This window comes from Sceloporus occidentalis, unplaced genomic scaffold (genome assembly GCF_023333645.1).
Source record: "Sceloporus occidentalis isolate IW3139 unplaced genomic scaffold, rSceOcc1.0.p SCAF_14, whole genome shotgun sequence".
Lineage (NCBI taxonomy): Eukaryota > Metazoa > Chordata > Lepidosauria > Squamata > Phrynosomatidae > Sceloporus > Sceloporus occidentalis.
In genome coordinates, this window is record NW_028316994.1 from 13,565,218 (window position 1) to 13,578,274 (window position 13,057).

Consider the following 13,057-nt stretch of genomic DNA (forward strand, 5'->3'; position numbering starts at 1 on the left):
CATCAACCAGTTGCACAGCAATATGTCACTCAAGCAAAATCACTAAGACTGAAAAATTAGGGAAGCATGTTTTCAAGATAGCATGCTCACCCTAAGATTCCTCTCTTTTGCCCTGAGGCTCAAAGGAGAGGCTCTGAGACTCAAGAGCCAATGCTGAGGCTTGGGAAATCTATGGAAAGGTGACCATCATTTCTGGTTGCCCAAAATTGCAGCTATCATGGTGCAGCTGTGGTTACAAAGGAACCCCAAATTAGGTAGTATGGCCGTTTGGGCTCATAAATTGACTATGCCTGATCTGCTGGCGAGAAGAGATTCTCCCATTTTACTGGTTTTTGAGGTGAGTTTTAGTAAAGGTGAGAAAATGTGTATGTGCAAGCATGTTTAGCAATTTTTCATCCCAAAGCTTGGTTTTGAGTCAAGGTAAATAAGGGTTTCTTCCACCCCACCACCTTCTGTGTTCTAGATTATTGTATAAACCTTGGGAAATACGTGTCATATTTTGAATCCTTTCCATCATTAGGGTATATAATTATTCCACTTCCAAGGCTGCTCCAATAATCTAGCTCCATCCCATACTTACCCTAACCTGGTGCTGTTCAGATGCATCAGGCTACAGCTCCTAACACATTTGGAAGGTACTAGTTTTGGGGAGTCTACTTTAATGTGAGAATTGGAACCATAGAGTTGGAGTTTTGTAGGCCAAGGGCCCCAATTTCTTGCTCAGCATCAGAAATCCAGGGCTAGAACATCCCCAACAGAAGGGTAACCAAGCTTTGCTTGAAGCTCTCAAGAGTGGAAGAGCCATCCGCCCATCCAGGTAAGTGATTCCATTGTTGAACTAATGTTTAACCACAATCTATGCTGCCCTAACTGATAACTCTTAGATCTAGCCTTGTCCTCTGGAGCAACAGAGAACCTATGTCCCCTTTTATGAGATAGCCCTTCAGTACTTTGAAGAGTCCTGATATCCCTCATTATAGTTAGGATACAACTTTACTTGACTGGTGACACCTGGGATTTATAGTTTGGTGAGGTACTTTGAATTCTGTCCTCTAGTTCAGAAGAGTGGGCATTAGAGTTCGATAGCAGATAATTCTAGCTCCCTCATCAAACTAAAAATCTTAGGATTCCATAGAACTAAGGCATAGAATATGCTAATACTATGTAGTGGAAATACACTTGTATGTCTTTGCTTGTCCACTCCAAGCATACCTTTAAAAGCTAATATAGATATATAATAATAGTTATAAGTTTTCTAGAGCACCACTATGGATACCAACCTGGGCATAAAGTTAAGGAAACACACATAAGGGTTACTCCTGAGTAATCATACATTGGATCTCTGCTACAATTTGAAGCATGCTTGCAGAGAAGCAAGTGTATGGTTTCAATTACAGTGTAACTGAGCCAAAACTGAAAGGTGCTGGCTCCATCTATTAATGCTTTGAAAATATTTTTTAAAAGTTGTGATTTTAAAAAAGTATGGAAAAATGGCTGCTCAAAGAAAAGACACTAATGCTGGCTAAAAGGAGATTTTTTGGTACCTGCTATGGCTAGGAACAACGAAAACAATGTTTTGTCTTTTTCAGTGTACTCATTTTTATTCATATACAAATATATGCAGATTTAATTGGTTAAACCACATTCAGTTAAACAACAAATATTATTTCAATCAGATGATGGCTCCTATTTACTGAAGGCAAGAGAGGGAACTGGTTCTGGGTCTCCACTGTTGGTTTTCATGGCAGATGCTTTGCTCCTTTCCATTTACCTTGTGCTTATTCTGGAAATGAATAGGATGCAACATTTCTGAAGTATAACTCAGGGTGAGGAACACATGGTCCTCCAGATGCTGTTGGATTGCAACTCCCATCAGCTCTAATGAGGATAGCCAATGATGAAGGAGGATGGGAGCTGAAGTACTGACAACAGTAGAAGAACAAAATTTCCTGCATAACTGATCAAGATGGGACCCTTTATTCCATAATTCTTGTTGGGCTTGGGTTGGGTTGTCCCATCAGCTGGCTAACCCACTCATTCCCTTCTATCTCTTGCTAGAAATAACAGCCAAAGACATGGTCATTCTGTCAAACCATTTTTATTGGGGTAGAGTGAAAATTCAAGATGCCGATCCTTTGCAGGAATGGACCGTCTGGCATCTTGCTCTACAGTCAAGGGAACTCCCTTTCTCTGCCCTAGAGTATGGAGTGTATGCCATATTCCCTTGCCCCATATCAGGATCCTGCCTTCTGGCCGACGGACATCCAAGCTACATTAAAAGTAAAACACTAAAAGGCTGCTAAAATTAAGACTGGAGTCACTTCTGAAGGACCTGGTGTAGGCTTTATCATTTTCCCCCCATTCCTTGGTTTCACTAAAACAGTTTCTCCTGAAAGGAAAGGGAAAAAAAAGATAAACGTTAGACAAGAGGATGAAGTAGACAACCATGTTCACACACATCTTTGCCCACAGTTCTTTGACAAGTTCCAAGAACCCAGAACTTGGGAAAATTAACTTTTTTGATGCTGCAACTGTAAGAATTCTCCAGCTGCCATGGCCACTGGTGGACTGAGGAGGTTTATGAGAGAAAAACAACTGTTCCATGCTCAGTAAAAGGGCATCAGACTTTGATCATACACACTCTCACCTACCAGAACACACAGAGAGCAACTTTTCAAAATGGAGCCTCTTACCTTTTTAAACCATCATGTGGGACATTTGGAAGACCCTATTTTCTCACATTATAGCTTGGCATGGACTGTGTAAAAACCCTCCTCTACAGGACTATTAAAAAGTTTAAAGACCCTCATTGCTACCAACTTGAGGCGGCTTTGAAAGGGAATGAGGCTAATTCATGGAGAAGCTATTAGCCATGAGAAGGGGAAATTACAACAAAATGTTGCAGCACTGAGTAAGCCTCTTCAGGGACCCTGCCATCCATCCATCCATCCATCCATCCATCCATCCATCCATCCATCCATCCATGTACTACTCTAGGGTACTCTGCTTCATCTCTTATTTTCCTTCTTCCCAGGCCCTTCAAATGACATTCAACACTTCATAAGCATTCCTGTATTATGCCCCTGCCACAGTAAATATTGTTTTCTGTAAAACTGCAAACTTTGGAATCCCTTTCAGCTTCCTGATATCTCCTCCTTATTTCCCCATGGCCCTCCTATGGCTAAATTGTCATTGGCATTCATCATCTGAATTCCACATTAGAGGGAGAAATTAAAGCTAAATAAAGCCTCTGGGTTCTGAGTGTAGCTGTTAAAAAGCTCTGACTTCTACATATCTCAATAAACACCATATTGTAGGATTACATAGGAGAGAATTGTAAGTATCTCACTACATTATATACCTCAGGATTCTATGGAAGGGAACCATAGCATTTGAAGGAATATCAAACTGATGTAACTGGTTAGTTTTTTTGAATGATTATCCCCAGTGAAGTATCCCATTGTTATGTGGGATGAAAACCTCTGATCCTGTGGATATTTCGGACTTTGGTGCCCACAAGCCAGTTCTGTGGTTGTCACACAAGGGTGAAGAACCTTTGGTCCTCCTAATATTTTTGACTACAACTCCCACAATCCCTTAGAAGTTATGGTTCTCCAAATCTCATCTGAAGGACCACAGGTTGCCCACCCTTGGCCCAGGGTGGACAGAAATCAGTGAATGAATGAACGAATGAATAAGATTTTAAAAACTGAAATTGGATTTTTAAATTAAATATTTTTTGAGGAAAAGGCTATCTAAAGAGAGTTTATTTTGTTTATCCACATCAGTGAACAAACATGGATGTTTAAGCAAAGACAATAATGCATAAGCTATAATGTTACTGTTTTAACTGGAGATAGTTCACTTCACAACAATTTCATAATTAGCTGTCCATGATGTGTTTCTAATAGTATAACCAAATTAGTATTTATTTATTTTTTGAGATAACTGTAAAACTAATCTGAAAAGTTGCTATTCTTAAAATGAAACTTTCATCTGGTTGTAAATATTAAGATTATACTAGCAAGAATGAGTCTTTGGTCATTCTTGAGATGAGTAAGGGGAAATCACATGATTGAATAGAGTCTTTCTGAGTAATGATTTAAATTGTGATTTACATTGTGATTTAAATCAAGTCCATCCTGCCTTGGCTTACTTTATTCCAGCCATATAACATGGGTAAAGTTTGGAATGGTCTTGTGAGGAACCGTCACCAGGTTCTCCTGGCTTTCTTACCTGATAGGAAGGCTATTTTCACAGTCAAGTTACTTCTCCCCCTTCTCTTGGTTCTCTGGAGCTACCTCTGGTGGTGGGGCTGATGGTAGTGGTGGCGGTGGCGGTGGAAGCAGCAGCAGAGGTCCTACTGGTGGTTTCTCCTTGGTTTCGCCAGGGCCCGTCTTCGCAGGTGCACTGCTTGATCCAAAGAGGCCCTGGGTGACCAGGTTGGAAGCAGAAGAAGAAGAGGAGGCAGTAGAAGAGATGGGAACAGCAGCGGCATGGGCAGGTTTGGTTGCGAGGCCTCCAGAGAGGAAGGCTGTGTACTGGTTCCAGAAAGAGAGGGGTCCCACCCCGACGAGCTGGCCTGGTATGTCACGTCCCAGGAAGTCCTGCAGCTTGACTTGGTTTCCTGACAGCCCTGGCACAGTGCCCTCGAGTGGTAGGCGCCGTCCACGCCGTGCCTGGCTGCTGCTCCAGACATGACTGCCAAGATGAACCTTGTGGAAAAAGAGGAGACACGTAAAACCACTGATCAAGCCATCATCCAAAAGGAGATACTGCATTGATGGGGCAATCATTAACATTTTGCTTCCGAGGGGCAAACGTTGAAAGCCAGTTGAGCCCTCCTAGCTTCCCCCCCAGAAACCCAAGGATTTCTAGAATGGAAAGGGTCTGAAAAATATCAAAACATTCCTGGGAAACTGCAATTCCCAAGAGTACATGGAAGAAGAGGAGAAGGCACATCATTGCAAAGCTCTGGAGACCTGCAGCTGCACCCTCATGACTGTCATTTTGGTGACCATAAGTGGCACTTCCTGTTGAATTTTGGATTATTGGGACTGCTTCTTTCAGTTTGAAGTTTGGGAGGAACACCCTCCACTCAAAAAAAACATATTTAACTAATTTGAAGCCTTCTAAAGTGCTTTTTTTGGTCTTTTTTTTTTTTTTTTGAAGACTACTGGACGATTGAGAGCTTATCTGCCAAAGTGTCAAGGACTGCATTGGATCCCCACCTGGTTTCCATGCAACTCATACACTATATAATTCTCACCCTAAGTATATATGCCACCAAGTATTTTACAAATGAAAACTGGGACACGAGTGGCCAAGCAACAGCAGAGCATGGTCAACTTGGCAAATGTTATTAACAAGGAAGAGCACACACACTAGCAGAGGCTGCAGCAGTTTGCTTTTTCTCAAGCATACTGGGAAGGGCAAGATTCTGCTGCCTCTTCTCCTCTTCCCTCTGCTGAGTTAACTGAGTCCAAACTACTTTTACACTTTGAACCCAGTTTGCAGCAACTGAAGTAAACAGGTCACTGGAGGAAAGTTGGAGGAGAGAAACTGGACATTTTAGAAGCAGCTGAAAAGGTGGCACAAAAGAGGATTATTTGGGACTGTCCCTGTGAAATCAGGGTAGTTAGAAGGTATGTAGAGCAAGGGAGAGGAACCAGATTACAATTTCCAACTACAACTCCCATCATGCCTCTTTACTGGCTGTTGGAACTGTCCAACAATCTTCCCAAAGCCACTGGTTCTCCATCCTTATTTTACAAAGTGCCAATACACCTAGTATATCCACACTGCAGAAATAAAGCAGTTTGACATGTTAACTGGCATGAATCCATCCTACAGCATCCTGAGATTTGTAGCAAGGTGAGGCCAGACCAAACTGAATACCTCACCAAACTACAAATCCCAGGATTCCACAGGATGGTGGTGTAACAGTTAAAGTGGTGTGAAACTGCTTTGTTTCTGCAGTGTGGAAGAGCTGCTTGTCTATAGGGAAATACATCAGCATATTTCAGTCCCTAGAGGCAGATAGGCCTATAGAATAGCAAGAGGCTTTTAAAACAGTGGCTAAAGGATGTTTTGGAAAGTAAACCAGGAATATAAATAGGGAGTAGTAGATGGGAGAGCCTGAAGAACCTATATCGCTGCAGGATAGAGGGGAGCAAACGGGGGATTTCTCCCAAAAAACCCTGTATACAAATAGACTAGATAGCCAGTAATATCAAATATAAATAGATTACATAGCCAATAATAATAATTTTCCCCAAGGAAGCCTGGGCACCACAATTTGGCACAGGTCCTCAGAAACCTCCATTAAACAAATCCAGACTTTAATTCCCAAGATTCATTTTAAAAGAAAGCTGTAACTGTTAATTTGGGTTAAACTGCATGATGCAGATAGGCACGGGGAAAAAATCCCTGGTCTTTGCACGGCCTGAGGAAACCTGAGCATCTGCGCGGCTGCTCAAGGCGGCCATGTTTTTTCCGGTTGCCCAGCAACGACGTCCAGAAACAATGGCAGGGCAATGGTTTTTGGCCTAATGCAGAAGGGACTGTGACTTGAATTACCCGCAGGCTGTTGCACAAAAGCCAACCAGGCAGGAAAGCGAGGAGGAACCACAGAGAATGAAAACAATCCCACAGCAAGGCTGGCCCAAGACATTTTGTGGTCTGAGGCACAACATCAAAGGGTGCCATCCAGCACTCACCCACCAAAATTGAGATGCACTCTACGAAACTAGAGCCCTGTTACTCTGCCTGCTGAAGCATAATCTTGCATTAACATTTTTCCCTATCTTAACTAAGTAAATTTGCTGGAAGGCTAGGCTGGTCTTCTTCTCTGCTCTCTTTCCACTGGCATGTAAAAACTACTTTTTATTTAGATGAGCATCTGAAAATTAATTGGTTTATGCAGAAATAAAGGCACTAGATCAAATTTTATCATGGAAGCTAGACAGGGGTTGTCTCTGCACTGTAGAAATAATGCACTTTGATCCAAAATGCACTGCAGAAACAATCCAGTTCAAGACCATTTTAACTGCCCTGGCTCAGTGCTAGGGAATCCTGAGAATTATAGTTTATTGTGGCACCAGAGCTCTCTAACAGAGAAGGCTAAATGTTTTACTAAACTACAGTTCCAAATTGCATTATTTCTATGGTGTAGATGCATTTATAAAGACTTTCCACATGGCAGGAATAAAACAGTCTGACACCACTTTAACTGTCCTGGCTCTATCTTGTAGAATTCTATAGTTTGTTCTGCCAGAGTTCTAGTGCTTCACCAAAACTACAAATCCCAGGATTCTCTAGGACATAGTCATGGCTCTTGGTGCCAAAACTACATTATTTCTACCGGCTACATGCACCCAGGGTCAGCTCTGGTTAGTACTTGGATGGGAGATCCCCAACAAATACCAGGTGCCATAGGCTATATTTTAGAGGAAGAAACCACATCTGAGGATTCCTTGCCTAAGAAAATCCTATGAAATTCATGGGGTCACCATGTAAAATTTTGGTTTCAAATTTTAGATTTTTCTTCTTATAAAAACCAAACTGAAACAAAAATTGATCCCATTCTCTACTCTCTAGCACAGGAATGGAAACAGTGCAGCCCTCCAGATGTTGCTAAACTGCAACTCCCAGCTGCCCTAGCCAGCATAGCCAAAGGGGAGGAATGCTGGAAGTTGCAGTCCAACATGCGGAGGACTGCACCATTCCTGCTCTGGCTTAGCAGTAGACACTGAGGTGAGAAGAAAAATCTCTCTCTTTCTCCCTTACCTGTGGATGAGCTGTCAGGATATGTTTATGCAGAGTGGTCCGATCGGGGAATGCCTGCTTGCAGATCCCACACACCAGTGTCAGCCCCTCTTTGGCTTGACTGCCCTGTTGCTTTTCTGAGGGTCCTTCCCCTCCTGTTCCCTTTTCCTTCTCCTGTTCCTCCTTTGGTGAAGATCCCTCTTCGGTTTTTTCCGCTTCTGCCTTCTCCTCCCCTTCTTTCATGGGATGCTGAGGGCTTCCAGGCCCGGATGGTGAAGCAGTACAGGGGCCTCCCTCTTCTTCTTCTTCTGCATGCACTACCTCCTCTCCTTCCTTGGCAGGACCTGGAGCCTCCTGTTCAGGGCTGGAAGGTCCCTCCACCTTCTCCCCACCACTTTCTAGAGAGTCTTCATCTGTAGGTTCTTCTTCTTCTTCCTCGGACAGTTCCTCTTCCAGTGGAAGAGACGATTGCTGATGTTGTTGTTGCTGCTGCTGCTGCTTCTCTCCTTCTCTTAGGGTGGATCCCTCAGGGATAGGGGTCTCCGGGAGGAGAGCGCCATTGGGGATCTGCCCACCGAGATGCATGCGGACATGCTGCTGGAGGCTAACAGCGTTGGTGAACTTCTTCTGGCAAATGGGGCAAGAGTTTTGAGCTCGGGCTGTTGAGCTGGTCTTGTGGCCGACAAAGTGGGCTCGTAGGTTGCCCCGGGTGGAAAAGGCTCTCCCGCACACCTTGCACTTGAAAGGCCTCTCCCCTCCATGCTGCCCGTAGTGAAGCTGCAGAGCCCGGGGGCAGCTCAAGACCCGCAAGCAGATCACACACTGGTTGGACCCTGAAGATGTAGGTGGGGATGAAGAAGATGAGGAACCAGCCACCACTTGTGGAGCGGATCCTGGGCCAGCACAGGAGGAGGAAGATGGAGACCCTTGACGGTCTATCTTTTCCACCAGCTGCTGCAGCTTGGAGGTCTCTGAGGGTGAAGCCTCCAAGACATAGGGAAAGGGCCCCACTGCTGTGCCTGCTTTGAAATGGTTGGCCAACAAGGCCCAACTGGGCAGCGAGCCCACTAACTTGCCCAACTGAAGCCGAGTGCCTTCTGCCTCCCTTTCTGGTGGAGTGTTCTCATCTCCCTTCCCCTTAGCTTCCACTGCCTTCATCAGGACTAATTTGTTGAAACTCGGCAGGGCCTGAGTGGCCCCAGATGGCGTGGCCCCAGAAAGCAGTGTCAAGCTCTCAGTAGCACTAAGGGCCTTGCGTTCAGCAGCGGGAGGTGTAGTGGTCTCCTCTCCTGGCTCCACTTTCTCAGGCGGCACAGACATGCCATAGGGCAACCCCGAAGTGGTTAAGACGTAATCGAGGTGCTCAGGGACAGGGTGAGGGTTCATCTGGACATGAGGGTATTTTTCCCGATGGCGGTGGAAGTGCACCTTGAGGTTGCCACGAGTGGTGAAGCGGTTACCACAGATGTTACACTTATAAGGGCGCTCGCCTGTGTGGGAGCGCAGGTGGATCTGGAGGGCACTGTCGCTGCCAAAGACCTTGCCGCAGAATCGACACTTGTGGCGCCCACCTGGCTTCTCCTCCAAGTTGCTTTCGGTGGGGCCACTGCCTCCATTCTTCTGTCGCAGCAGGCCTGGAGAAGTTGCTTGCTCCAAACCCCGGGCGGTACCTAAACACTGAGCAGCCAGGAGGCCAGTAGCTGTGGGGAAGGCTGGAGCTAAAAGCTGCTCAGTTTTGGGGACTCGAGCCCCACCAGGGAATGGATGGTAGAGGTGGAAGAAAGCGGGCTTGGGCACTTCAGGGGAGCTGGATGCTTGGGTCCTTCCTGGTTCGGTTTTGATGGAAAAGACTGGTAAGGGGGGCTTGGGAGGGAGAGAAGCTACTGGCGTCGGCTCTGTGGCAGGTGCTGGGGAGCCTACCTGGCCCAGAGACCCCAAGAGCAACACCTGGCGGCAGATCTGTTCTGTCATTTGCATCTGGTGGAGCTGACGCTGTTGCAAGACACGGAGCTCTTCCAGGATGAGAGGGATATTGAGGTGTCCGGCAGGGACGGTGGCACCCGGAGGCAGTGTCGGAGGAGGCGGAGGAGGTCGGGGAGGGACTGGTTCTTGGGTTGAGTCTGTCAGTAGGCTCCCAGACTCAACGTCCATGCTTGGAGGACTTTCAGGACGGATCTCGACAGAAGAGGAGGAAGAGGAAGAGGAAACAATGGTGGTTCCAGAAGTGGTAACAGCAGCAGCAATGGTGGAGCAGGTGGGTTGCTCCGGACAGCCAGAATCTACATGAGCAGCTATTTTGGAGGGATCCTTGAAGGTGATATGACAAGAGGGACAGGATAACGGGGTTGACTCATCCCCAGTGTCTCCTGGGGGAAAGAAAGAAAGAGACAGAGAGAATGATTCTAGACCTGTAAGGAGGTTTGTGACTCAAGTAACAGCTTAAGTAGGAAATAGATAGAGAATGCATACACTATAGGGACACAATTCAATAATACAATATTGGCCCTCAGACTTCAGTGAACAAAAATCCATATAGGCTTTCTGACTCCCACATAAAAAACAAGAGGTCATCCAGTCCAGCATCCAGATATTCCTGGAAAGCCCACAAAATAACTTTTCCAAGCTTTGGCTCTTTTCAGTTCTTTGCCCTCCAGTAACTGGTATCTACAGGCTGACTGATTGTAATGGAAAGAGCCCTTTCCAGATCTTGGAAAGGTTAAGCTCTTCAGACTACAGCTCCCATGACGGCTAGGTGTCATCATCCAAACAAAGAACTTTTCTAAGCACTGACACTATTTTTGCCCTTTGCCTTACAAAAACATCTACCCAGAGGTAGACCATTGCTTGGACAGTGAAGAAAGCCAATGTAAAGAAAATCAATTCATTTGACATGTGGTGCTGGAGAGGCGTGCTAATGATACCATAGGCAGCCAAAACCATAAATGGTTCCTAGAACAGATCAAGCCTGAAATCTCCTTGGAAGACAAGATGATCAAATTGAGGTTGTTGTACTTTGGCCACATCATGAGAAGGCAGGACTCATTGGAAAAGACAATGAAGCTAAGAGAGCAGCAGAAAGAGAGGAAAACCACATGGATGGACTCGATCAGGGAGGACATGGGCATGAGTTGGCAAAATGTGAGCAGAGCAGTGGAGGACAGGGAGTCTTGGAGATGTCTCCTCCGCAGGGTCACCATGAATTTAGGGCCTTCTTCCTGCAAAACAACTGTCCTATTCCTGTTTTTGCAAATATTCTTTTTGAGGAAAAAGAAGTAATCATGTTGAAATAAACCACATTAAAACAAGTATGTAGTTGTCATCACTATCATCATCATCATCATCATCATCATCATCATCATCATCATCATCTCAAAAACATGGATGCTTGGAATAATGTTCAAATCTGCTAAAGGATGAGGATACTTGGCAGAATATAGAAGAACTGGAGAGGCAAAGAAATACATGCTGTCAGCCCGTGTTAAGAAAGAAAAAGATCTTCTGTCCTATAAGCAAAGCCCAGGGTTGTGTCTTATGTTTTATGTGTACATATTTTTATTTTATGTCTCTACTGGATGAGTCTTTCTTATCCAAAATATTCCAAAACTCAACACTTTTTCCATTGGTGGCTGAGACAGTGACACTTTTGCTTTCTGATGGTCCAGTCTACATTACACTACAAATTTTGTTTCATGTACAACATTATTTTAAAATATTGTATAAATTTTCCTTCAGGCTATATGGATTAGGTATATTTTGTGATTAGACTTGGGTCCCATCCCCAAGATTTCTCATTATGTGTATGAAAATACAGGTATTCCAAAATCTGGAAAAACAAAACAAGAAATACCAAACACTTCTGGTCCCAAGCAGTTCAGATTTTTATCGGAGTCTCTCCTAGCTTTTGAAATCTACCTTGAGCCACAGTTTGGGGAGATGATGATGATGATGATGATGATGACAAATTCAAACTAGCCTTGCAAAGGTGGAGATTCGAGTTCAGACTTTGGGCATCAGGACGGTAAAAGGAAGGTTGTGTGATGATATTTATTATTATTACTATTAATAATAATAATAATAATAATAATAATAATAATAATATCATCACGATCATCAGCCACCCTTCTTCCTTTTATTGGCCTAATGCCCAAAGCCAAAACTCAAGGCTAGCGTGAGCTTTGGACTGTGGAGACCAGGGTTCGATTCCTCACTCAGCCATGAAACCACTGGCTGACCTTGGGCAAGTCACACACTCTCAGCCTCAAGGGAAGGCCATGGCCAACATCCTGTGCCAAGAAAAAACCACCATAGGTTCGCCTTAGGATCTCCATAAGCAGAAAACAACTTGAAGACACACAATAACAACAATAACAACAACAACCCTGTCTTCCCACCCTTGTCTAGAAAACCAAGAAAGGAAAATGGAAAACAGCCACCCCAAGAAGCCAAATCAAAGGAAACCCCACTATTTTTTGGAGTAGGAGGTGAGTATGAGGGGAGGAGGAGGAGGAGGAGGAAGCAGGAGGCCAGCAGACAATGGGGAAGGAGAGGAGGAGGCAAGATCCCAAAGAAGGCCTCTCCAAAGCCCCAGGAAAGGGGCTCAGGCAGAGGCAGGCTGCAGTTTGGAGAAAGGGAGGCCAGGGATCTGCCAGGGGCAGGAGTGAGTGGCTCTCCCTGGGGAAGGATGCCAGGCCCTCCAAGGAGGAAGGAGTGAGGAAGGGCTCTTGAGATGATGGCTGGCTAAGCAAAAGCCCTCCCGGGGGCCTGGATGGCATTGCAGGCGAGAGAGAGGGAGGGAGGGGGACCCAGCATCCTTCCCTTGGCTCCCCCACCTGAGGCCTCCCCCATCAGCATCAGGCTCATCCCCTCGCCGTCCCCCGGAGTCTCCGGCTCCTCCTCGCCTGGCTCCCGGGGGCTGCTCATCCTCTCGGCCTCCTGGCCTCCGATCCCCTCCGGAGGAGAAGAAGGGGAAGGCTGGGCGGCTGCAGCGGAGAGTGGCTCCAGCAGCACAGGGACCTCTGCTGTCCGGAGGAGGCTGCAGCCGAAGGGGAGGCAGAGGCAGAGGCAGAGGCAGAGGCAGAGGCTGGGGGCGCCCTCCTGCGCCTTGGCTCTGGAGCGCAGCTGGAGACGGATGGAGGCTGCCTGCTGCAGGGGGCGAGGAGGACCCCACTGGCCTCCCTGCTCTGCTCACTCCGGATGACCTCCTCCCATACCATCTCACCCCCTACCAACCCATGGGTGCTACTTAATGTTCTTTTCACTCCTTGTCTGCCACATTTGATGTTTGAACGTT

The 13,057-nt window shown here is 45.8% G+C and overlaps 1 protein-coding gene across 1 annotated transcript; it reads right to left on the minus strand.

The window, feature by feature from the left end:
* Nucleotides 1–1,590: 1,590 nt before the first annotated feature.
* Nucleotides 1,591–12,756, minus strand: LOC149304128 (sal-like protein 2). The gene is made up of 4 exons (XM_089480299.1): nucleotides 12,597–12,756; nucleotides 7,789–10,133; nucleotides 4,237–4,715; nucleotides 1,591–2,389 (listed from the first exon to the last, which is right to left on the minus strand). Exons 1-3 carry the CDS (start codon nucleotides 12,685–12,687, stop codon nucleotides 4,266–4,268), a joined length of 2,886 nt encoding a protein of 961 aa, XP_089336425.1. The 5' UTR covers nucleotides 12,688–12,756; the 3' UTR covers nucleotides 1,591–2,389; nucleotides 4,237–4,265.
* Nucleotides 12,757–13,057: the final 301 nt, after the last annotated feature.